At 35.6% G+C, this 27,630-nt stretch overlaps 1 protein-coding gene across 16 annotated transcripts in view; it reads left to right on the forward strand.

The window, feature by feature from the left end:
• The window catches only part of PCDH15 (protocadherin related 15), a 691,874-nt gene that overhangs the window by 379,947 nt on the left and 284,297 nt on the right, over positions 1 to 27,630 (forward strand). For all 16 annotated transcript variants that reach the window (XM_003783651.1, XM_003783650.1, XM_023509543.1 and 13 more), the window contains one exon: positions 609 to 758. In XM_003783651.1, the coding sequence (XP_003783699.1) occupies positions 609 to 758 (150 nt within the window). The remainder of the gene's footprint in view (positions 1 to 608; positions 759 to 27,630) is intronic.

Genomic DNA, 27,630 nt, shown 5'->3' on the forward strand with positions numbered 1-27,630 from the left:
GATCAGTTTATACGACAGTTCAAACTTCGATACAGAGTGGGCTTTTAGAAGTCATTGAACAAGGTTGGCAGCATGTTACACTGATTCTGTCTGTCAGGCATTCTTAAAATGATGAGAATGTAAAATACCACTATTAGCTAATACTAATGAGCCCTTTAAAATGTGCCCTTCTGTGAATTATTAGAATACAGTATTATATATGTAGAACAGCTACTTTTTTGACAGAGATAAGCATGTTGGGTGTAAAAGCAACTATTATATATAAAATATGTCAAAGTGAAGAATATTTCCAATTCCGTTTTAAGGATTAAATGGCAGTTAACTCTTAAGAATCAGCAATGTTATTGGTCTACGTTAAGTCACTAAGACATTTTAGTTGAATACGTTCAAATTAAAACATAATCCTCAATATTTGTTTTTTTGGCACATTAAAATAATTTCAATATATGTAATATTATATTTTATTGGTTTTCAAATCCAAAAACTATTGAGGCTCTTTTTTTTAAATTGTAAATTGTGTGCAACAGACATTTTAAACTATAAAAGCAAATTCTATATGGCTTCTATTTGCATGACTTCTCTGGTAAGTGTATTTTTCTACCCCCAAGATAACAGCATTTGATGGTGTTCAAGAAAGCGAGCCCGTTATCGTCAACATTCGCGTGATGGACGCAAATGATAACACGCCCACGTTCCCCGAAATATCTTACAATGTCTACGTTTATACAGATATGAACCCCGGGGACAGCGTCATACAGGTAAATACCCATCCACTGATAATATAAAAGTATACTCAAAGCCGTTATTTCCATTGGTAACACACAGGTGTTTCTTAAGAAAAATTGCTTAGGAAATGAATATGAATTCCAAACTTATGCTATGGCATAATTTAGGTTAATCAGCTTTGATTTATGTCCACTTTTTAAATAAAGTCTATCTGTATAGATTCTCAAGTAGACTTAACTGGTTATTAGATGTCAATATAGCTATCAGAGGTACCAGTTTTACTTGTTTTTAGAAATTGAATATATTGAATATATTTTATTAATATACTAAACATGTAGTTTAAATCTTCAACTTAGTTTGCACTATTATAGAAATGGATTAAATTTCTCTCGGTGATAAATACGAAAGACAGATTTAATCAACTGGTGATGTGAGTTGCTTAAACAAAATATAATTATTACATCAGTTAAAAGTTAGATAGTAAATGGTACCCTTGAAAATGCATAAAACAGGCAAAATCCTTATCTATGATTTCTCTGATTGTTATTATTAGTTATACTTATTCTATTGAAATAAATTGTAAGTAACTTCAAAATCTTTGTGCAGTCTTGCTATTCTGAGTATAAGTCCTAAAGTAATAATTCTTCCTAGAAGATATTTTGGAATTAGAGTGGTTGGCTTTAAAACTTTTCAAAATTTTCTAAGGAACTGTGTAGAAATATGAATTACCAAGACTATTCACTCTATATTTTCTGGACCTAAATATCTATGAGTAATACTTAGATAATCAGTGTGAAAAACAAATCCCAACGTTTTCAAATGCCCTAGAGACCATTGATCTACCTTTTCCCTTAAACCTAAGTATCAGACCTCATAGCTTCAATTTACTCTCAGGCAGGAAGCCCTTGATCTCATATACTTTTTGGAGAATTTGAATGGCTTTAGATTAATAAGAAATGATTTCTATTACCAAAATAGTAATAATAAATAAATTATGTATATTTTATTATTAGAGGAATAGTTCAGAGCATTAACAAACCAGCCCTAGTGTCCCCACAATATACTTAATCTTCACGTCGTGGTCCTTTTTTTTCCTCTCCAGTGTTGTTTACATTTCTTTCATATTGAACTATGTACCTCTGGCCGCCAATTGTACCTTGTTCTTTCTCATTTTCTAGAATTCTTTCTGCTGCCTTGAACCCTTTACCTTCTGATTATGGCTCAACTACCTTCTTCTTATTCTTTTATTTTCCTTCTAAGGACGTATCCCTTTTGAGTTTGTAGTTTTTAGTATGTAGTTCTTAGAAGATACAGTGGTTTATAGCTGAAACACTGTGATACAGGGGAAAGTCCCTAACAGCCTGGTGTCAGCAGCTCCCCAGCACACGCCGGCACACACACCTGTTCCTTTTGTCTATATTAGCCTCTCTCCTCAAGGTCGTAGACCACATAACCATCAGAAATCATCTTATTTTTTTCTCTCCTTCACCCCAAACTGAGTTTAGTAACTCTAAATATCTTCTTTTCCATTTTAATGGCCAACACATTCAGGACATATTAGCCATGTAGTCAATATTTATTCAAAAGAATATCACCAACCTTACATTAGTTAATTGTTAATATAAATTAGAAATGATTTGATGCTATTTGTATTTTATCAAGGAATTATGACATACCTTCTTGACTTAGATAGTGTTGGGACAAGCCTCGACACACAGCGGGCTTATTTCATAGTGGCCTAGTGGTGCAACGTGACTGGAAAATTATTAGCAGGAGTTTTAGAATATTAACATAAAGAAATAATAGACACAGACAAAGAGGTAGATTCAGGAGCAGCGCGGTTCAGGAGGCGGCACACCCTTTTTTGTGAGGCTTCCAGTTTGCTGCCCCGAGTGTCAGGCTCGCTCTGTATATAGCTGATTACATTAATTGCATGGATTTACTCATCATTTTTTAAGTTTTAAAGTATTATGGTCTTAATGTAAACAAAGTCTTGATAAGGAAGCCAGTTAGACGCTGACTTAGGGACCAAATCCTAGTTGACCGATAGTCACATACCACAGATGTGATATTGTAATACTCTGAAACCCTTGTGTCCAAACAGATAGATTCTTCTGGCCCAGTTAAAGTGACCAAAGAAACCAGATCTTTTTTCTCCTTATCTCGTCCAGAGCAATTCTTTCTGAGTTGGACAAAGTTTAAAGAATTTACATTCTTGGCTCGGCACCTGTGGCTCAAGTGGCTAAGGTGCCAGCCACGTACACCTAAGGTGGCAGGTTTGGATCCAGCCCAGGTCCGCCAAACAAAAATGATGGCTGCAACCCCAAAATAGCCAGGCATTGTGGCAGACGCCTGTGGTCCCAGCTACTTGGGAGGCGGAGGCAGGAGACTCGCTTGAGCGCAGGAGTTGGGGGTTGCTGTGAGCTGTGATGCCACAGCACTCTACCCAGGGGGACAGCTTGAGGCTCTGTCTCAAAAAAAAAAAAAAAAGAATTTACATTCTTATCTCCTAAAACCCACTCCCTCAGAGCATACAACCTTGTCCGGGCAGAAAGCACTTCAAGGCCTCCAGCCCGCCTCTGCTCCACAGCTGCGAGGGAGGGGGGACATACAAACAGGCTGCAGAAATATTAAAGTGCCAGGATCTAGTGCTTTGTGCTCAAAGTCAGGTAAATGGGTCCGAATGGATTCCCCATCACTGTCTCCCTTTGTCTACACCTTGTTTTCTATTCCTAATAATATTTCTAATCTACTAACAGTTAATAATTGAATATTAGTTTTAAACTTATAAAATCATTATCACTAGTAATGTAAGCACATCAAGATATGACTCCTCCATTAATTCTTCCCACATGTACTCTTCAATATAGAAAGTTTGACACAATAGCCTGGGACTCGACATTCACCTGCACATTTACCAGGTATATAAATGTCCTTGGGTGTGTAATGGGACAAAGGTTTCAAATAGCTACAGAAAATTTTATTCGTATATTGGTTGGTATTTGTCACATTAACGAAATGCCTTTGTTTTTAGCCATTTGTTTTGAGGAGAAAACTGTAAATAGTTTAATTCTGTATCCATAGCATCTTTATCCATAATGTTTGACAAATAGTACATATTTAATACTGTAGATGCTTAAAAAATGTTTGAGGATGAAAGAAAGGAATTTTGGCAGACAAATAAGAATGAATGAATGAAAATATTGATAAATGTGAAGATGTACATTTTCTTTACTGAGGTACCCTTTGATCGATAGAAAAATTACGGTCTCTTAGGATAAAGAAATGACAATCGTTGTCATGTTCTTTTTTAATTAGAGCCAATCTCATGTTTATAATGACATAATTGGAAATAAAAGTAAGTTGATACAGAAAACAGCTAGCAGGGAACCAGAACGTGTAACTAATAAAATGACAGCAATTATGTGATAAAACTCTATCTCAACAATGTTTGCCTGAGGGGATCAAAAGCTGGCGTTCTGCTATTTGAAGGCTACAGAAGTTAATTTCCCTTATACATACAAAGATCTCTTTATGAAACAGATCTTGCCTTGCTCTGCCTTAAAAGGCTTGTATTTTATACAATACTCCCATGAACTATATAGATTATGGAAACTGATTGTTGTTTATGTCTACAATTTTAAAAATTATTTAAAATCCCAAAAATAATGTTTTATAATTAGCATTTTTCATATTTTTTCCAATATGTGGTAAAATGAAGGAATTTAGGGGTGAGAAATGAAAAGGCTTAATAAAGAGTCCTTGCTGGGGCCTGAAGAGCTCAGGGAGGGGTCCTCTGGAGCAAACCTTGAGTCTGTGTTTTATCATAAAATAGGAAGAAGTAGATAAAAGCTGCTTATCAGACATCAACACTGATGGGGTGGCCTGGAGAAAGTCAGATAGGATGTCTCCACCTTGTGTTTGCAACACTGCAGATCTTGACCATGACCTTTGCCTCCAGCATCAAGAGACCTTTGGGATGTAGAGAATCTTTATTGCCACACCTCCCATATACGTTCTCTCTTGGAGGTCAGTTTTCTGCCCTTCTCCATGTACACAACTCACACACCATTCTTGTGACTCTTGAGGTCTCTCAAGCAGAAAGCCAGCCTATGTTCAAGGTCAGGGAATAATTTTCTGTACAATAAAAGAATGATGTGGCTATGAAACATCCTCCAAGAGCATGGAAGTAAAAGAAAATAGATTTCTCATTGAGAGAAAAAAAATTAAAACAAAGAAAAATGATACAGAACATGATTTGCAAATGTCCTTTAGGGGTTACGGGCATAGGTTCCTAGACTTCACCTCCTTAAATGCCTTTCCTCATTTCCCCCCAATGGAAACACAATCAGTTTCCTGTTTGGTTAGTGACTTTGTGTCAATGAGACGGAGAATGTTAGAAACAAAGGTGGCAATGAGCACTTTCAAAAAAAGAGCCTGGAATAACAGGTTTTCATTATTTTAATGCACTTTTGTTGTAGGCATGAGACTATTTTGGCCTGATATAAAAGTATACAGTCAATTATTTGAGTATTATTTCTTCTTCTTGTGAGGCACCTGTCCTTTCTCTAAGTGAATAGGTTGGTCATAAAGATGTAACTAGGTTCTTATTAAGAGTTTTCACTTATCAATTGGACTTCTGACTTGACATATACGTATATTCTCTTTATAAAACAGACTTTGTATTGTTTTTCATGATTTATGTTTTGTATATTTCCATGAACTATGCAAATTAGGATAGATCATTGCATGGGAAGATGCTGATGAAATTGAAAGTGCTGCATTAGGCAATCCTCCTCTCAGCTCATGACCCACATGCATGAGAGTCACTCCATCTTCCTCACCGTACAAGGGGGCAGAGTGATTCTCCTGTATGGGAGTCATGAACCTCGCTGAGAGGAATATTGCCTTAAAGCAGCATGTTATTTTCTATAACTGGAACTGAGGTGGAACTACATTATTAGCACAACGTATGTTTTGGGGAAAATTACTAGCAGAAGAGAATTCAGTTTTCTAGTTCACGTAGACCATTTTGTGGGCCATCAATGAAATCCATTTAGTTTACACCAATGGAGCTCATGTTACTGTTTATTGTGATCTCATTCTATACATTGCTAATATCCTTGAAAAACCAAGTTGCTCTATGCTGAAAATTACAGATTGTAATATGCTATTGTAATATTTTGAAATAGATTTAAATATCAGTATCTTCCATGCAACTCAGACTCCGTAAATATTGTTTGTAAATATTTGCAATTCTCTTAAATCAATGATTCTCAATCATAATTGAGTATTAGAGTTCGGCCTATCAGGTCCGGTGAACACTATGATGATGACATGAATAGCCCTAACATACGAATTCTACAATGCTTCCATAGTAAAAAAAAAGTGTGCCCCCTTAATATATTGAATTTTTTTTTAATTAAAATAAATGATGATTGCATTCTGTCCTAAAATATTTTTTATTTAAATGATTTGGCCACTCATAATAGAATCACTTGAAGAGATTTTATTTAGAAAGATGAGGCAGCTTTAATATACAGCCAGTTGGCTCGGCGCCTGTGGCTCAAGCGGCTAAGGCGCCAGCCACATACACCTAAGGTGGCGGGTTCGAATCCCCAGCCCGGGCCTGCCAAACAACAATGACGGCTGCAACCAAAAAAAAAATGGCCAGGCGTTGTGGTGGGCGCCTGTAGTCCCAGCTACTTGGGAGGCGGAGGCAGGAGACTCGCTTGAGCCCAGGAGTTGGAGGTTGCTGCGAGCATGATGCCATGGCACTCTACCCAGGGGGATAGCTCGAGGCTCCATCTCAAAAAATAAATATATATATATATATATATGTGTATACATATATATACAGCCAGTTGAGAATCACTGCTTTAAACTCTCGCAATGTTTTGTACCACTGAACCGCTGGACTTCTGAAGTTGTTAAGATGGAGTCCCAGATAGAGTCAAGTGCCTGATCCTCACTTCATAACTTTTCATTGTTCTTCTTCCTCTGATAGAACATTTTATGTTGTTATCTCATAATGATTCTTTACCTCATTGACAAAGTTATGTAAATTTATCAATCAAGTGCTTCTGTATCTCTCTCTCTCTCTCTGTTTATTCCTACGTCATGCGAAACTCTCAACTTCACACTTTTGTGGAAAACTTCTCTGGTTCTCATCCTGGGTCTCTGTTGGCTCAGGAACATTGCTACTGGACTCTTACTCAATTATCATCCTTTAAATATGAGCATTCTTTAACAATCTCCATATGATTCTCCCTTTTTTCATCTATTCCCAAGTTTTCAGTCATCATCTCTATTTATTCCTGTTTGTTAAAGTTGCAGTGTCCTCTGCTGATATAATCTCTGCTCTTGAGCATCAAGCTGATATTACAGGAATCTGGGGGATATGACAATGTGCGTTTTTGACAATCACTTCAAAGAGGACAAATCCCAAGATCAAGTAACTATCCATTATCCTTCTCCTAATACACAAACCATAGACAAGAGCGTACACACGGTCCTCTTTGCAGAACACTGTGCTGTGAAGCTCAGCATTAGTCTTTAGATTATACAACTGTAAGCTAGCAACTTTGAAACTGTGTTTTGCAAACTATTGTTCAGTTTATTTCATTTATGTTTTGAAAGGCATCTGTCAGTCATCATTTCTTTTTTGTTGGTGTTGTGAAAAACCTACTATTTTGGGAGAAGTTTTAGGTACACAGAAAAGTTAGGAGGATGATGCAGTGATTTCCCATACATTCTTGCCCCCACACATGCAAAGCCCACCTATTATTAACACCCCCTGCAGAGCAATCTATTTATTATAATTAGTAAGCTTACATGGACACATCATAATTACCCAACTCTGTACTTTGCAATAGAGTTTACTCTTGATATCATACATTGTGTGTTTTTTCACTAATGCGTGATAACAAGTGTCTACCATTAGACACCTGGAGTATTAAACAGACTAGTTCACTGCCCTCCAGGTCATTAGGTCTGCACAGGCATCCTTCCTCACCACTACCCCTGATAATCACTGTTCTTTTTAGTCTCCCCACCGTTTCGCCTTTCCCAGAATACTTATAGTTGTCATAACACACTATGGAGCTCTTTCAGAGCAGTTTCTTTAACTTAGGAATAAGCAATTATGTTCCCAAGTCTTGGCAATTACGGGTAAAGCTGCTATAATCATCTGTGTGTAGTTTTGTTCCATTTGTTTTTTTCCCACGAATACTACTTTTCAACTCTTTGTGATAGATACCAGGAAGCAGAATTTCTGGATCGTATAAGAATATGTTTAGTTTAGTGAAAAACTGCCCAACTGTCTCCTAAAGTGACTTCCCCGGGCTGCGTTCCCACCATCATTTTTTTTTCATGACCATGTTCTGCTGTAAATTAAGCTACTCTAGTCACCTGTGATTGACAACCTGGCTATTTCTATAGTATCCCCACCCTCACGACTCCAAAAGATAGTTCTGAAGTGAGTCACAACACACCCTGATCCTCCTCAAAATCCTACCAAAGGAAGGGGCCAATCTCCACACACACAGTCAAGAACATCTATGTAATATTCTTAGATATTTTTGTCTCATATACTAATATGTGCCTCCATGTAATTAACCTGGGAACACATAGGGTTCGGTTTTCTTTTATTTGTTATTAGCGTGGGCTGTCCTTCCCATTCTATGCCTGCTGACATCTCTCTTAAGTTTAAGGGTATTATCTGAGTCATACCTTTATTTTTTAGCATAATGTTCAAATGTTATCTATTTAATAAAACTTTATTTTCTCAGAAGACCATGATTAATTCTTTTCACCATGATTTCACATTCCAGCTGCCAATGCTCTCTTTCACATATTTTATTGTACTGAGTATTAAAGTTAGGTTCTATAGGTCTGTCTACCCCACTGCAATGTAAATTAGTTTAGGACAAAAACTCTTAATGATTTAACCACCAGTGGTCAGCCTAGTGACTTACATACAGTAGGGATTCAACTAAAATTGATGGAATTTAATTTCCTCAATTAATGCATTCTCAAACAGTTTAGAAAAAGCCTCTTTTTAGAAATGTGTCCTGTTTGGTGGGACACAATTGTAAGAGGGACTTTATCTAACAAATGCAATCAATGTAACCTGGTTCTTTGTACCTTCAGTGAACCCCCCAAAAAAAATTTAAAAAAAAAAAAAAGAAGTATGTCCTGTTTGGCTTGCTAATTCTATCATATACAAAATATTGTCTCACATAGCTGTCTCTCAAAATGATCTCTAATGTCACAGTTTTAGACATGATACCCTTGACCTCTCTTAAAATGGACACATATTTTAGATTGAAAACATTTCTCATATTTCTGTCAGATAATTGCAGATTAGAGCTAGAAATGATTTTGAAAATTTTTGTTCATAGATCAATTTTATAGAAGAAATTTGTAGTTAATATGATGATAGATACTTGTTCCAAATTCATGAAGTTTATAAATGACAGAGCTGTGAATCCAAATGAGAGACAGGGCTCCAGTTTCGCTAGTCCCGTCCCTTTCTGCCACTTTGTACACTCACCTGACTTTAGGAAAATAGTTTAATTTCCTGTACCTCAGTTGTCTGATCTTTAAAATGGTTAGAATAAAGTCAACCCCACAAAACTATTGTATTGAGTTAATCATATAAACTACCCCATATACACTTAGCAAATGATGTTTATCTGTTACCTTATTATTGTACCATTGTTAATTACATAAACACTTAAAATTTTTAATATCCCTGCTACCTTATCTGTATACATCTCTGAAGTCCTGTACATTATTTAGTACTCTGTGGAGGACACATGAAAATGATGTATAAAATTATATATTAAAATGCTTTTTTAAAATTTATTTCATTCAAGTTTAGGATAAACCTGTTAATATTTCAAATACTATTTTTTGCTTTCTATAGTGTGTGTGTTTTTGTATGCCATACCTGAGTAAAGTTTGTGCATTATATTTATTAAAGATCTTGATGGTGTTTAGTATTTAATCAAAACCAGATAAAGACAAGATGAGCAAAGCTGACAAAAAGCTAGACATATTTTTACATTCATAGCCAATTTTATTTTTAATATTTAAAACTACTTAATTTGGGGGCCAGGTGTGGTGGCTCACACCTGAATTTCTAGCACTCAGGGAGGCTGAGCCAGGTGAATTACTTGAGCTCCAGAGTTCAAGACCAGCCTGAACAAGAGTGAGACCTCATCTCTACTAAAAATAGAAAAACTAGCTGGGTGTTATGGTGAGTTCCTATAGTCCCAGTTACTTGGGAGGCAGAGGCAAGAGGATCACTTGAACCCAGGAGTTTGAGGTTGCCGTGAGCTGTGATGCTACAGCACTCTATGCAGGGTGATAGTAAGACTCCGTCTCAAAAATAAATAAATGATTAAATCTACTTAATTTTACTAAAGACTGTGCAATTTTTTATCCAAAATCATTGATAACTGTTCGATTGCAATTGTACTGTTCAAATTGTAACTGTTCAATTACAATTGAATTATATAAAAAAAACCATCATTCCTAATGTATACAGGTTATTCCCTCATGCTGCAGACTCTAATTGAATTTTTAGTTCTGTTACGACATCTGTATTTTATTCAAATGGATGATATTTCCCACCGGGGACCATAGCAACCCCTTCCATTTAGTTGCTCAAGCTGGAAAACAGCTGTTCCTGACACGTTCTCCTTTACTGCCATCTCCCAGTCTGTTACCAGGTCTCACCAACTTTCCTCATATGCATGTTTAATACATCGGCTTGTTTCTCTTTCCACTGACACCATCCTGGGGATAGACACCATCAACCTAGGCCACTGCAATACACTTTTTTGGGGATTTTACGTCTCCCCTCTTCCTCTGCTTTATTCAATAGCCGAAGGGCTATTTTAAATTTGAAGTCAAATCAAATATTCCCATGCCAGATCCCTTCCCAATGGCCCTAAACTGCATCAAGTCCGTATCCTGTATGACTGGTTTTCTGATGGGTGTGTAACCTCACTGCTCCCATTTGCTCTTTTCATATTTGATATGATGTTCCTCCTTTTACTGGATAACTCTTCTTTATTTGCTTTTCATCACTTAGGTCTCAAAATGTCACTTTCTCAAAGAATCATTCCATGATTCTGGTTTCTTAATTTTTCCTCCTTTCTTTTTTTTTATTTTAAATCTCAGAGCATGCTGATTTTCTTTCATAGCACATTTCAAAATTTCTAATCATATGTTACAATGTGTGCCTGTTTCTGGTTCCCTCATTTGATTATCACCACAAATTAAGTAAAAATATCGTTAGTTTAGTTCCATATTTTTGTTTTTCTATTATCGCTATTGCTGATTTAACATCTTATACAGCCTCTGACATATAATAGACCTTTAACAAGTATTTGTTTAAGGAACAGATGGACAAAAGAAATAGAGAATGTAGGTAAAATGTTAGCAATGTTTGCATGAGACTGGAGAAATTAAAGATATTTCACATAAATCGCAATTCAAAATGTACTCAATCAAACTGCATATGTATTAGGATCTCTAGTACATAGCACTTCCAAACTTGATTATTCACAAGATATTTTCAGTAAAGGCTCTTAAGAGGCCACATAGTCTCTGAATATCTGTCCTGAGAGGTCAATCATATAGACTTTTAGAGAGGCAGAGTAAAATAATTGACACATTTATTTGAATATCATTTATTCTATGGAGTGTTCAAAATATTGGGTACTGTGCCAAATCATAAGGATTAAGGAAGTATTAATATTAATTTATGATGTTAAAAGCACCTACACTACTAGGGAGGAAAGGCATATTATATACTTCTGTTTCACTATATATATAACAAATATGACACATCATGAAATTAAGCATGATGAAATTGCTAACATATAAGTATCTTTTAAGAACCTAGGAGTTATGTTGTCTGGATTGACCTTTCCCATTTGATAAAATTGGCAAAATCCTAGTGATATTAATATAGTAATCAGAAACGTCTGCATTTGGCATTTATATAACTATAAAAAGAATATTTAACTTTTATTTATCAGACGTCATTCCCCTTCCTTGATAAATTTAACAACTTTTCAAATAAAATATACTACTTGTAAATCCAATTATTTACTTTTACTTCAATTAGCACGTTTTTGGATTGTCATAGTAGAAATTGTCCAGTTTAATGGTCCAATTTCAATAATTAATGCCTAGGTGCTTGCATTTTTTATGAAGCCTTTGTTTATTTGTATATGATCGTTTTTACAACCATATGCATAGTGCATTTTTTATTATGACAATATTCTCTCTCATTATAACAATTCCAGATATTTCTGCTGTACTAGATAATGACAAAATTTGATACCACCCTAGAGGAAATAACATACAGTGTGTGTTTTATAATTTTTTTTCCCTTTATTGGATGTTATATATTGAGGGACATAAAACATTTTCCCAAGTATTTTGGCTTTTTTTTTTTTTTGACTTATTGTTTAAAAAGAAAAATCTCACTTTCTCTCTCAACTTCCCCTGTAGTAAATTTTGTTACAATGTCAAAGCGTACTCATCTGAAAAAATAGTTGGATACTGAGATATTTCAAATACAGGGAATCTTAGGAGTTAAAAGGCAATGCTGAAATAGGGCAGAAGGGCTTTTTTGAAAGCCTAGCAGAAGAAAACAAACAAACAAAAACACTTTGCACAAATCTTGATGGGATGTACATTACAAAGGAGTGTTATATATGCATTTTCTTGGTGTACGCCTAATTTAATGCATTCAGATTTTTAGTTGCATAGTAACTAAACTAGGTGATCTGAAAAACATATAGCATAAATAAGACCCAATGCCAACCCTTAGGATTTTATTTTTCAAGAGATAATAATCTTTTTCTACAGTGAAATATCAGAAAATGTTACATACCATTATTGAATTACTAACTTCGATGGAAAATGCGAAGAATATTATTAGAATTCATCAAAATTGAGGGGACATGATGATCTGTTAGGGCTGAAGTAGTTGGGAAGGCGTCATTGCTGATTAGAACTTCATGAACCTACCAAAATGCTCAGTATTCAGATAGGCAGGTGAAGATGCTGTGCTGTTATTGGAAACGGAATGATACAGCCAAAGACATGGTAATTTCGTGAGGCATTAAGGATAGCAATTTGACTGCCATTGGGGAGAAGAGGAACTGAATGAAAAAAATTTGCTTTTCTTTAACGAAATAAAATATATTTCAGTTTATTCTTCCAGCCTACATGTCGTTACGGGCTTTTCTGTTTTTTTGATAATGTCTTTTTTTCCCTCTTATAATAGCAATTCTGTTAAAGATAGTTCTCTTTCATATCCCCTTTCCAAGAACACCTGCTGTTTGACAGAAATTATTGTTCATATCTTTTGTAGTTGTTATTCTTCAGAGTCCTGCATTAGGCACAAAATAAGATCTGAATAAATTTATCAGTTTATTTATAAATTATTTATAATTATTTTAGGAGGACTATACTTCATCGAAGATTATATCAGCATTGAGGACAATGTGAGATTTTTTTTAGAGACGTATTAAAGAATAGGTCCTTAAATTAATGGGTTAGGGTAACAAGGCAGGAATTGATGGAAATCAACTTCGAGAAAATTCTGAGTTGAGGTAATAAGAATATAAGTTAAGAATGAGAAAATGCACTAGTGTTAGAACATTTGAGTTTCCAATTTACAGTCTAGGTTTAATTAATTAAAACTATTAACAAAGCATCAGGAAGTTGCCACAATGAAGAAGCAAGGCCCCATCAAGTCATCAGGTAGTAGAAAGAAATAATTTAAAGTCTTCTTATTGTTTCCTTGGTTTTTTAGCAGGAATAAGAATATACAGATGAGATCTCCATTTTTAGTAACAATGAGATATCCATAAGAAATTAATGATGATGGGCACAATGGTATAAAGGTATACAGGTAGACAGCACACCCCCTTGGTAAAGTGCTCAATACAACTTGAATTTTACCTAGCAAATGCAAACAATGTGACCTAATCATGTTAATCCGAAATGAAGAAAAAAATAAAATTAATGATAGTGCCTTTAATGGTGTTGATGCCTGTTTTTTGAATAATACACCCAGGAGAGGTATCTGTCAAGCACATACTTCGCTGAGGTGCTCATCATCTTGAATTATTCTAGGACATGCTGAAATATGCTGAACAGAAGAGGGGACACAGGTCGGCTGATATGCTTCTAGCTTTAAACCATTCCAAGTTCATATTAAGGCCTTTCATGTTAAGGGCCGAGAGAATAACCCTGGAAGTGAATAAATTTGCAATGCGCAATTTTCTTGATTAGCAGGAGAATTCAGCAGGAGTTACTGAAGAACTTCCAAAATTTCATTGATTCATGAATCAATCAACAAACATAAAAGTGAAACCATTGTATCGTTTTTTCTCACCAGAAATCATACTGTGAAAAGTGGATGTCCAGGGATAATTCAATGAGCAGAACTCCAAAGTTCAGACTGACTACCAACCTGAGAGATCAGTAGGGCTCACCCAGTTCCAAGTTCATGTAGCTTTAGGTAAGGACAGAAGACAGGCAACAATTGGCAATAGGGCGTAGTGAAAGTCTTAGGACCTTCAGATCCGACTTATGTCTCCTAAATCATGTGCACTGAGGATATGTTATGTCCTTGCTACATATTTCTGTGGAATTTCCTTAAATTTTTTGTTGCAACTTTGATGATGTCTAGTGACAAGAAATAGACTTACTAAAACCCTGGCTATCACCAGAATACATGGTATACAAGTAGTTCATTTGGTAAAGTTAGGAATTCCTTTTGCAAAACAAATTGACAACCATAGATTCTTCTGAGATTTTATTTTCTTAACATTTGAAAGACTATGTATTCCACTTATCCTCTATTACTTATATCTTTGTCTACACGTTGATAGAGACATTTACCTATGTATGTAAGTTTTCCAAATGTAAATTCATTTTTTTTCTGGTAAATTTTCTATGTGGATATTACTGAGCTTGTGAATTTTAGGATGCTTGTCCAAATAAAATTTTTGTACCTATTTAATTTTAGTTTTACCTAGCCACAGAAGTGGATCAAATATCTCTTACATCATAGAGCTGAGGCAGAGAGATTAAATATTTAATATAACACATTTTAATTAATATTACCATATTATTTTTCTCAATGTTCCCAGCAAAAGTAGCTTTTTTCTATCTATCAGACATTTTTCTACTACCATAGTATTCATTAAAGACTATTTCTCAGACAATTACGAGTTGGATCTGTGGTGAGAACATAACTCAATGCCATCCCTTAGGTATAAACTTCAGCTAGCAAAAGCTTCTGGATGTCATTGCAGCTCACCAATCGTTTGTGTTTCATGAAGCAATAGGTTGTCGATCTTTAATATGTCCAAAATTCACCAAAGGTACTATGGAGGAGATCAATTTGTTTTCTAGTTCATGGAACTATTACTATGAATGGATGATGGCCATACTTACAAGTGACATCTTGCTGAACACTGACCACAGTTTCCACAAATATTCCCCTCTGCCTTGATCCTCCAGCCCTTTGAGTACATTCAATTTCATCACAATCAGTGCGTTGGCAAATTATTCATAAGTTACTAGAAAAGAATATAGGTTACCAGGTTACTGGAAAAGAATGTTCCCTAATTTGCTTATTCAGATTAAGAAGTTTGTTTTAAAACTAACCCTAATTGATTCAACAAACCAACTTGGTTTTCAATTTCCAAAATCCTTCTTAGTTTTTTAGGTCCAACGTTGATGAAGCTGACACAAAGCCTATATACACACAGTGTACTATATATAATTGCCTCATATACCATAATTCATATGCAATGATAGTGTCTGTGTCTCTCAGAAGACAATATGCTATAATTGCCTCATATACCATAATTCATATGCAATGATAGTGCTTGTGTCTCTCAGAAGACCGTTGCACAGACTCCCTTTCTAGATGAAGCACATTACACCTGAGAGGGTTATACTCTTGCTGTGATTCTTCTCTAAGAGGAAAACACAGAGGTATTTTTCTAGAAGCCTTTGCTTATGTACTCTTCATTTCATATTCCATAATTTCCCTTTGTTTTCTATTTATTACTTTTCTTCACACAGATTCAAGGAACCAAGGCAGGATTTGCCTAATATATTTTACTTTTCATGTATGGATCTGATTCTTCCTTGCTTGCCAAAGCTTTCTCCTTTGTTCATTTACAGAATGGAAAAATAGATTTTAAAAGGTTATGTGAAATGGCATGAAATTGATAGTTAATTCCCTAAAATTAGAGGAAGATATAAAGGTTGAAAAGAGAAAGACTCACAAATAGCCAAGACATGAACTTTGGAAAGTGCAGAGGAAAGGAGGAAGAACAGAGAAAAGTGACTCAAATAATAACATAAAATATAAATATGCTATGAGCCTGAATACCATCCTACTAATGCCGTAGAAAGGCAGAATGGATAATGTTTAGAAAGATCACATGTGGGTAAAATTTTATTTTTGTTTCTTGAGGATTTTACTTGAGAATAATTTACATTTCCTCATATACATTACAATGTACATTTTAGTGATTTTTAGTAAATTCACACAGTTTTAAATTAATTACAGCAATCTGGTTCCACACATTTCCATCACCCCAAAAGTTTTCTCGTGCCTGCCTACAGTCAGTACTCACTTCCGTCTCCAGCTCCAAGTAACCGTTGCTCTGATTTCTGTCCATAAATATTTGTCTTGTTTAGGAATTTTAAATATAGCATGTAGTATTCTCTTTTTAATTTCATCTTTCATACTATTGTGCTTTCTAAATAGCACAATGTTTATGCATCTATGTTTTAGTGTAAGTCAAGACTGTACTTAGGTTTCTTTGAATTACCGTGTAGTATTGCATTACATAAAAACATGACATTTTGCTTATCCACTCACAGCTGATCGGCTGATTTGAGCTGTTTCCAGTTTAGTAACATATGGATAATATGTCCGTATTCTGTATCGGTCTCTTTGTGGACATATATTTTTATTTCTACTGGTTGTTTACAGATACCTAGGTATGGCATTGCCAGATCATATGATAAGTATATATGTAATTGTTTTAAGAAACTGCCAAACTGCTTTCCACCATTTTATATATGACCACATCTTCATTGATGATTAATATTTTTAGTTTTTTATTAAATCCATTGTAGCAGGTGCCTAGTGATATCTCACTGTGGTTTTAATAAGCATTATCCAAATGATTGATTATGTTATGTTGAGATACTTTCATGTACTTATTAGCCATATGTACATCTTCCTTGATAAAATGTCTGTCCAAAGCTTCCATCCACTTCTAAAGTTTGCACTGTTTATCTTTTTAGTATTGACTCTCAAGTGGTCTCTGTAAATTATGAGTCCATGTTCTTTATCAGATGCAGAATTTACAATATTTTCTTACAATCTGCTTTTTATTTTCTCTCCTGTTCATATATTTTTTGAAAGAAAAAAGCCTTTTAGGGTTTGGTGTCCATAGCTCAGTGACTAGGGCGCCAGCCACATACACGGAAGGTGGCGGGTTCGAGCCCCACCCTGGCCTGCTAAACAACAATAACAGCTACAATGAAAAAATGGCCGGGCATTGTGGTAGGCACATGTGGTCTCAGCTACTGGGAGGCTGAGGCACGAGACTCACTTGGGCCCAAGAACTGGAGGTTGCTGTGAGCTGTGACACCACAGCACTCTACTGAGGGGGACATAGTGAGACTCCGTCTCAAAAAAAGGTCTTTTAATCTAAGGAAGTCAATTTATCATTTTTTTCTTTTGTGCATCACACTTTTGGTGTCATGTCTAAGAAATGCTTGCCAACCTAAGTTTGCAAAGATTTTCTGTATATTATCTTTTGCTAGCTTTATAGCTTTAGCTTTCACATTTATGTTTGTGATTAGTTTTGAGCTAATTTTTTCTATGTCATACGAGGTACAAATGCTTTGCTTACATAAATCATTTTTGCACAGTTTTGAGTCAAGGTAGTCTCTCTTTATGTGTGGCTTCAATTTCCCTGGTTTCAGTTACTTTCTTTCAAGGAGTAAATGGAAAATTATAGAAATCAACACTTCCTCCATATTAAATTGTACTCTGTTCTGAGTAGTGTAAGGTAATCTCACATTGTCCTACCTGGGGTGTGAATTATTCTTTTTTCCAGAGTCTCCGTGTTGTGGGCGACCTGCCTGTAAGTTACTTAGTGGCCGTCCCTTTGCCAGATTGGCTGTGGCAGGGTCTCAGGGCTCATGTTGGAGGAACCACGTCTTTATTTAATAATGGTCCCATAGCACAAGAGCAGTGATGGTGGCATTTCAGAATTCAAAGAGAAGCAGAAAAGCGCTTCCTTTAAGTGAAAGGGTGAAAGTTCTTGACTTAATAAGAAAAAAAAAGACCCATGCTGCATTTGCTAAGATTCACCATAAGAAGAAATTTTCTATCTGTGAAATTGAGAAAATGGAGGAAGAAAATCACAGTTCTGCTGTCACATGTTAAACTGCATGTTAAGGCCACAGTGCTTAAGTGCCTTGTTAAGGTTGGGGGAAGACATGTTACAAGTGACAGCAAGTGGGTTTGATCTTATCTGTAGTTTCAAACATCCGCTGAGGATCTTGGAATATAGTCTCCGTGGATAAGAGGAGATGGCGATGGCTGTGTGTATTTTTGGCATATGGATATCTGATTTTCCCACGAGCAGTTATTGTAAAAACTCTATTTTATCCCATTGGATTATTTTCACACCTTTGCTGGAAACTACTTAGCCAAAATAAAAAGGGTTATATCCAGATTTCTGCTCCATTAATCTGTATGCCCACCTTATGACAAAACTTGTTCTGATTAGTACAGCTTAGATAGGTTAAGAATCCCTTTTCCAAAATGCCTGGGACAAAAAGTGCTTTGGATTTCAGATTTTTTTCACATTTTGGAGTAACTGCATATTCAAAAACAAAGTATCTTGGGATTGGGTCAAAGTTTAACATAAATTTACTGGTATTTTATTTACATCTCATACACAAAGACTAAAAGTAATTAATTACAAAAGATTTAATAATTTTGTGTATGAAATTTTTGACTGTACTTTGTGATCTATCACATATCAGGGGCTAACTTTTCCACCTGTGGCATTATGCTGGCACTCAAAGTTTGAGATTTGGGGGCATTTTGGATTTTGGATTAAGGATGTGCCACCTGTAATAACTTTTGGAACCAGACAGTGTAGGTCTTCCTTTAATATTTTTCTTTTCTAAAAGTACTGTGGCTGACATTGCTTGTGTTTTCATATAAATTTTAGGATGAACTTGGCAATTCCTATGAAAAAAACCTAATGGAATTTTGATAGAGGTTCTACTGAATCTCTAAATCATGTCAACTATGAAAAATCTCCTTCTTAACAAAATTGTGTCTTTCACTCAATAAATATGAATTGTTTTTCATGTACTTTTACATTGCTCTTGGAAATGTGGATTTTGGTGTGCAAATGTTGCACTACTTCTTTTGTTCAATATATTCCTTAGTATTTGTATCTTTTCGATTCTGCTGGAATTAATTTAATTTCGGACTGAACCATCTATTAAATAGCACAGTAAATTTTGTTGAATGGTGTTAGTCGTGTGTAAATGCTCGTCATTTCTTAGTATTTTCTGTGTAGATGTTTGTGTCTCCTGCACGTGAATGTAGGTTTCCTTGTTCTTTTCCAATCTGCCGCTGTTTTGTTTGCTGTTCCCCAATGTGTTTTATTGCACTGCCTGGAACATTCAGTAGAGTGTGAATGAGAGCGATGAGGACGTGCTTTTCTTGTTCCTGATCTTAGGGAGAAAGCATTCAGACTTTCACCATTAAGGGCACTGCCTGCCGTAGGCTTGTTTTTTCACAGGTTGAAGAAGTTCCCTTCTACTTTGAGAGATTTTATCATAAATAGATATTGAGTTTTGTTAACTGCTTGTTCTGTATTTATTGAGATTATCCTGTGTTTCTATCCTTTGCTGGTATGACGTATCGTGATAGATAGATTGAATCTCTTTATTTTACCTTTAGTTTGGAAGACAGTTTTGTTGGATAAAGGATATTGGTTGGCAGGTGGTTGTGAGTTTTTTCCGTGTACTTTGAGTGTATTAGGCCTGTGCTTCTGGCCTTTCTTGTTTGTGATAAGAAGTCAGCTAAGAATCATTATCTTATTTCCTTTATTCTTGATGTTTTCATAATATTCTTTTCCTATTTCAGCAGCTTGACTGTGAGGTGTCAAGGTGTGCCTCCTGTTTTTGTTTGTTTACACTGGGTGAGATATCTGAACTCTCTGATCTTTACAAAATTCTCTCCTTGACCAAATCACACTGTCCTCTACATGTCAATAACATCATCTTATCACTACTGATTATTGTTGTAGGCACCTCTCACCCTCTTATCAATAAGACCTCATCCTGCGGTCCTGTCTTTGGCCTGTCTCACTTCATTTTAGCAAAAATTCAGTTAAATCAGATTAGAAAGAATCTGGCACCCTTGATATCTGATCAGTTTTCTCATCCTTCACGCATGATTCTGGTCACCCTGACCTGTCTTTAACAATAATTTTCTTAAGATAGTTTAGCAAGAATCTTCTTATTCTTGATGTCTTATCTTAGTAATTTCTGTCTGCTGATCATCTCACCCTGATCCTTGGCTATAAATCCCCAGCTGTATTTGAAATTGAGGGAAGCCCAATCTCTCCCTTACTTCAGTAGCCTTGACATCTATCACAATATTCCTGAAGAAAGTCTTCAGTACCATTTAATAAGTGTCAGAATAATTTTTTCTAAACAGTATCTAGACTCATTGTTTGGTAGTTCTAACAAGACACTGTAGTGACCGAGAGAGAATTCTGAATTTTGACCAGAATTATTATTTTTTTCAATAACATGTCTGAACTTAATATGCTTAATCTATTTTCCTTCCATCTACAACTCCTAATTTATTTGAATAAGCACTTCAAAAACAGAAGATTCCTACCTCTTGCCAGTTGATCTTAGTTGGGGTTGAGATAGACATTGAAAGTTCAGGCAGCTCTCAAGACTTTCTTTATGGACACTTCCCGGAGCCTCCTCCTGTCTTCTCTGAACGTTCTTGTAGTTTTTGAGCTATGTGGGTAACTTATCTCACTTTTCCATTGAATTCTCATTTTCTGGCTCTTTCCACTGAATTTCTGGCTTTCTTGAAACTTACCCCCACTGGGACTCTAACTCATATTGGCCAAACCAAGTTTCTCTTCCATTTAATTTCTACTGTGCTTGTTTCCTTTAAACTTAGTGCCAAACTGAGTCTGTCTTCCCTTTGAGCAAATATGCTGTTTTCCCTGGCCAGCACTACCCTGACCATTCTTATAGGTTAAATGGTCTTGACGGTGGGAGGGATGGAAGATGGGATGAGGCCCAAACAAGAAGGCCACTGATTCCTCTCAATTTTTTTTGTAGTCATGAATTTCTGGTACGCTAAGTGGTGTTTTTAATAATTTTGCTTAGATTTTTTCTTAGTATTTTTTCGGTAAAGAATTATCTACCTACTAAAGTCACCCTAGATGGAAGTCCTACCTGCATTCCACCAACTTTGCCATTTTAAAAGAGTAATTTCAGTCAGATGACGGTAAATGTATAGTATCTGGGTCATTACAAAAGTTTAGAGATACACAAAAATCCAGAAATCTAAAATCTACATGGATGAAAACAAACAAAGCCCCTCTCAGCAAGACCAATAAGCCAAGCAAGTAGAAAAATACACAAGTAAATCACAGAGGATGCTATCAACAGTGTTTCTTGGAAGTAAAATAATGGACCATGATATAGTCTGTCTCAAAACTTGTGTAGTGACCCACATACAAAGGAAGGGATAGAACATTGAAAATAAGCACTGCTATGATGAAGTGGAGGGAAGCAAATTAAATAAATTAAATAAACATACCTGTGTTAATGGGGGGAAATGGTGTTTGTTTTTTACTCATATAATCTAAAATTTTCATACATCCTTATAAGTTATGAATTGCATACATTTTTATATCACTTTTATGCAAATGTATTCATTTTTGATGCAAAATTTTATAATAGGCAGTAAGCTATATGTCTAATAAAAATTGTTAGGCAGTAATGTATTGGTACACTAACTCTTCCAGTGTCGAATTCAAATAATCAAAGGACCTATTATCTGAAGAAAATTAGGATATCACAAATTCTTATTATAAAAGTAATTCCACCATCTGTTATACAAGGCTTGAAGTACAGTGCTTCTTATAGTTTCAAAAGTGGATTAAACATGCAAAATATAAAATAAAAAGTATCATCATGGCACACTAGAAAACAGAAATGAGTATCTAGGACCGCGTAAACAAAGCCGAGACACCATCTGAGATTCTATAAAGGGCAGAGTGTGGCTCCTCATTTAATATTTTTGAAGAAAGTCCAACCCCAGTCCTATCTCTCACTCTTTAGATTTTCTTGGTAAAATACACTGAAAGTTAGAATACAAAGAAATTCTTTAGTAATAGGCTATCTCCCTAGCAATGAAAAAGCACTACATCAAAATAAATATTTAGGAAATAAGGTTGCTAGAGCAGTTTCGATCATTAAGAATCTCAGATTTGTGTCTGTATAAATGAGAAAATCTCTTTCCATAACAGCGGACGACTAAGGTATAAATATAGCCCATGTGTACAATAGAAAGCAATATAGCTTCATGTTTCCAAATCTGTGTTGTCATCTAAATCAGGTGTGAAATGCTTCCTGCCGTATCTTGAAGACAGGCAGAGTTCAATCATAATTATTGTCATTAGTAAGAAACATTTAGCTCAGCGCCTATAGCTCAGTGGCTAGGGCGCCAGCCACATAAACTGGAGCTCGTGGGTTTGAATCCAGCCTGGGCCAACTACAACCAAAAAATAGCCAGGCATTGTGGCGGGCACCTGTAGTCCCAGCTACTTGGAAGGCTGAGGCAAGAGAACCTCTTGAGCCCAAAAGTTTGAAGTTGCTGTGAGCTGTGATGCCACAAAACTCTACTGAGAGTGACAAATTAAGACTCTGTCTCAAAAAAAGAAGATAAGAAACGTTAAAAGGGTTCACCTCTACTCTCTTGTGACCTTATCTAAAGTCTTAATCACATTTCTTAGCTGTTCTTGCCCTCAACTCAAAAAACAGAACAGCAAAAAAGATGGAAAAAAGTGCAGAGGCTGCTGTTCCTATTAAGTATCAAATGTGACTGTATTCGTTATTTACTTGTCTCTCACAGTGATTTCAAACTCTCATCACAGCCTACAAAACCCTTTACCATTTTGCCTCTGTTCATCTTGTTCACATGGTCACATTCTAGGCTTTTCCCAGATCATCACGGTTAGCATACCCTAAAGTGTGCCGTACTTCATCCCCTTTATTTCACGGTCCCCACTTCCCCTTCCCTTTTCCAAACCTGTTCTTAATCCCTCTTCTTCCATCCTGTTCTCATCTTTCAGATGCCATCTTACGCCACCTGTGTCAAAGGACTTTCACATTTACCCCTTTATCTACTCATTGTTCTCTGTGTTCATTTTTAATAGTACTTGTCGCAATAGGTCAGTACGGATTTATTTTTGTCATTAATAATCCCCCTCATGAGAAGACAGTAAATTGAAAAACAAAAAGCAGAACCAAGTTATTTACCAAGAACTTACACTTAGCCCCCAGCACATTGCCTGGAACTTACTGCAGGTGCTCATTAATTATTTTGAAAGTTTTTTTCCAGATCATTATTTCCCTAAGTCAAGTTTAGAATTTAATTCGATTTTATGTTTACTGCCAAGCAGTCTCACCTAGCTTACTTCTATAACTCTGTTCTTGAGGGAAAAAAGGCAGTATTTGCTAGTCATTTGTAAATTCAGATTGCATGATGTAGAGTATTATCAACTTAGAGTTCTCTTTCTCAATTTAACTTCATTATAAAAGGAACCAAATAGAGCTTTCAAAAACATTTTCTAGCTCTAGTTCAAAATAGCACAAAATCTTAGTCAAGTGTCTTTTTTTTTTTTTTTGTCTGTTTGGTTTGAATCATTAGTCAGGATAATAAAGAGATTTAGAAAGATATTCTAAGAGCTACGCACTTTAAAAAGTGTTCAATTTCAAAATTTAGATACTGTGTTATTTAAAAATCCATTGGTTATTACAGGGAACTATTTACTTGTTTAGCTGTTTAGCTATCTTTTTAATACTTCTTTTTTTTTTGCAGTTTTTGGCCAGGGCTGGGTTTGAACCCACCACCTCCGGCATATGGGGCCGGCGCCCTGCTCCTTTGAACCACAGGCGCCGCCCTATCTTAATAATTTTTAAATAGCTCATTATGATTACAAAGCTAGGAGAATTCTTCCACTTCAATGGCAATATCTTTGCCATTTTAATGAATAATCGTGCGTCTATCAGAGAGTTTCATGTGTTAATGACCACATAATACTACATATGAAGATCTCAAGCATAGTTATCCAAGAAGAAGAATCATGACTCAGACCAAGAAGAATAGTTAATGATAAAATGCCTTTTCTATGATATTTGGTGTTCTTATTATTAAAAGCCACAATTTAGAATTAAGTTAACTTTTTAATAATTTATATGCATTTGTATATATCAGGAAAGTTCAATGATCTATTTGGCCTGGGATGACAAGAGAAATCTTGTTACAATGATATTCTCTCCCTACTTCCTGACATTGTCATCTTCCATGTGGACTTTCCATGTCTTCCAGGTTGACTCAATGAACACAAGAAAAGCGCAGAAACACCAGATGTAAATTTATTAGTTTAAACCTCGAGGAAATAAAAGCAGCCTTTTGAGTAGTTCTAGGAGTCAGCCTGCATGTACAAACTTGAATAACTTGACAATTCTTGAACCAAAGGGTATCCAGACCTGAGTCTCCCTCCTATCCCTGGAGCTAAGCTTCACCCCCACCAGATATGGATGGGGTCCCCAGAGGAGAATGAGGAGTTTTTATTGGAGGCCAGGGCCCAGGGTGCGTAGGAGTCAAAAACACCAAATGAACAACACGCCTATTCATTATTGATTAAGCCATAACTTGTTTCTAGTAAAAATGCATTTATTCATATAAAATACTATATATACACTCTATTATTATAGTTTATAGTGTTAGGATTATTTTCCTAGAAGCTACATCTTATAACCCATCTCTGTATCATTTTAAGACCATAATTTGTGCATGTACAGCTTATATATAATTCAATATTCTTTCCTTTTTTCATTTTACCTAAAACTATATTTTTCATTTTCTCAGAACCAGGAAAGTGAGATTGAAGTAAAATGTAGCCAGAAATTAAAAAAAAAAAAAAAGAAAGGGCAAATCAGAATTTTTTTTTTTTTTTGAGGGGGAAGGGATAGGTGATAAGAGATAAGAGGGATTATGGGAGGGGAAGACTAGACTTCCTGAAAAGAACTATAATGTGTTATGCCAGAGAAACATATGCACAATAGCTCAGTGTTTCTTACCATTAGCGATCACCACATTTAAATAAACAATTAAAAGCCATAGATTTCATTTTACTCTCTTCTGAAATTTGTAAGCACTACTTTGCCTCTCCATGTAAATCAACCCTGCCTCCATGCCTTTTTTAATTTAGGAGTCAGATTTCCACCCCCTAAATTAGGAGAAATGGGTTTCATATACAAACCTCCATCACATAGACCCTGGTCACTGACCACAGAGTCAGATTACTTCAATTGAATTAATTTTGCACTATAGTTTAACCGCAAAATCAGCATCTACAGCTGTACTCAGCATCATATAATATAAAGGAGGGGCGGTTTATTTCATGGTATCATGGAGGTTTAAAAAAATGCCTTGAGTTTTCAGGTTCTTGCATTGGACCCCTTATCGTTTGCTATTCAGAGTCAACGTCCAGCTTTCTACACTTGATCTTAGCCAAAAGGCCGAGAAGTGATTAATGTCCCAGCTTTCTTTGCTAATCTTGAACCACCAATAATTTCCTCAAAATATTTTTGTTAGCATGTGTGCAATTAAATTATGTTAATTCTTAACCTAATATTTTATTCTTTAATGCAAAAGGACTAAAAAATAGTATAAAACTAAGTAACATAAACACAGAAGTCATTTTGGCTTTTTGTTTAAACTTCCTCCTGCTAACACATGGTATTATAGTTTCTGTGAAGGTAATTGTGGTCCCTGAATATCTTAGCTTATCGGTGGTTGTCTGGCTCTGCAGTTTGGGGGTGTTTCTATCTCCTGTGCTTTGCCATACAATCTGGTATTTATAGCACCTCCCAGGGGTGCCTTTCTCAACTTAATTATCATTTAGCTTATCCTCCCTTTCGGCATCATTTATGAAAACATTAAGTAAGACCAGTCCTAATACCTATGTCCCTATGTTAAGCACACCCCATAACACCTCTTCTTAGCTTGATGCATTGCCATTTATCATTAAATTCCTTTCGCCAATTTATATCCCAGGAAGGATGTTAATATCGAATCCAATTTGAGCTAAATTTTAATTAAAGATTCCTGAGACATTTAGTTTAAATGATTTACTATAATCAAAATTGATATCTCCTCCGCTACCCCTATCCTCTAATTTTCTAATTTTATCCGCACACAAGAAGGAATGAGTTTTGTCTGGCTTGAATAGCTCTCCGTAAATATACATCATTCATTTCGACTGTTTCTGCAAATAGTTTTCTTCTCCTCTGCCTTTAGGAGTATGTCTGTCATGGTCGCGTAAGTCCCAGAATCATTTCATGAAATGCCTTTCCTTCTGGCAACCACATCTGTCCACCCTCTAACACCCGATATCAGCACTTAGCTGCATCCCTGCCAGTCTCTCAGATTTCATTTCTTCTTCTCCATTATTTTTGCTGCTGCTATTTCTGTGCACATTATCACTTTAAATGTGGCCTATAATGAAAATAGAAATAGAATGTATGCACCATAGAGCTCCTTCAGCACAGGGAGGTCTCTAAAGCATTTTATTTACATTTCTTAGGGCCACCTTTCTGTCTCTTTCACCCGTCACTTTTGGAATGATGAAAGCGGAAAATCCTGTGAATGTCTAAGAAAGGCACATAAAATTTCCCACTAGCATCTATATCTATTCTGCTTCCCTCTTAAGCAAAATCATATTTATCGAGAAGTCAAGAAACTTTTTTAATGTAATAGATCCCTATTACTTTCACGCTGTTTTATGAAACTCCTAAGTTATTCTTTTCACCTACAATAACCATATATAGTCTTTGTTAGATGCCGGGTGCCTTAAAATGAGTATACATATGCGCAATTTAGCTTTAAAGGTGTTTAGGTACCCTCTGGTTTCTATCTGGAGCCTATAATCTTTTGGCTTCTTAGATGTTTTAAGTGTTGTCATTTCAAGAGCTCTGTACAGATTCCCTTTCCTCAAAAAAAAAAAAAAAAATCTTGGGCTATGTTAGATATTCAACAATTAGAAATGCATTTATTTGATTTTGAAAGGTTAACAATCTAGGCCTTACCAGTCTTTTGTAAGTCAGGATGAACAGGATAAGAACCTTTCCTAGAGAACGTGTAAATAAAAAAGGCAAAAAAGACCGAAGAGTCTCTGGGAGGAGGAGGGGAATGGAAGGTAAGGGGAGCAGAGGAACAAGGAGAGGATGAAAGGCAAAGTTCTGTTTGATTTTTTCCAGATCTCACTCTGTACCAATGTGTGCTTTGTGTCAAGAACACTAGGCAAGGTAGAGGGAAAAATACAATTAAATTTTCTACAGGGGTATTAGATTTTCTGTTATGGTTTTCCTTTTTTTTTTTTTTTATTAAAGTCTAATAAAGATAGGTTTGAAGATCCCCAAACTTTTTTCCTTCTCACACTCCCAAGACAAGGAAACACAAAATCCTTCTTGCTG

This window comes from Otolemur garnettii, unplaced genomic scaffold (assembly GCF_000181295.1).
Source record: "Otolemur garnettii isolate 467f Iridium unplaced genomic scaffold, OtoGar3 scaffold00008, whole genome shotgun sequence".
Classification (NCBI taxonomy): domain Eukaryota; kingdom Metazoa; phylum Chordata; class Mammalia; order Primates; family Galagidae; genus Otolemur; species Otolemur garnettii.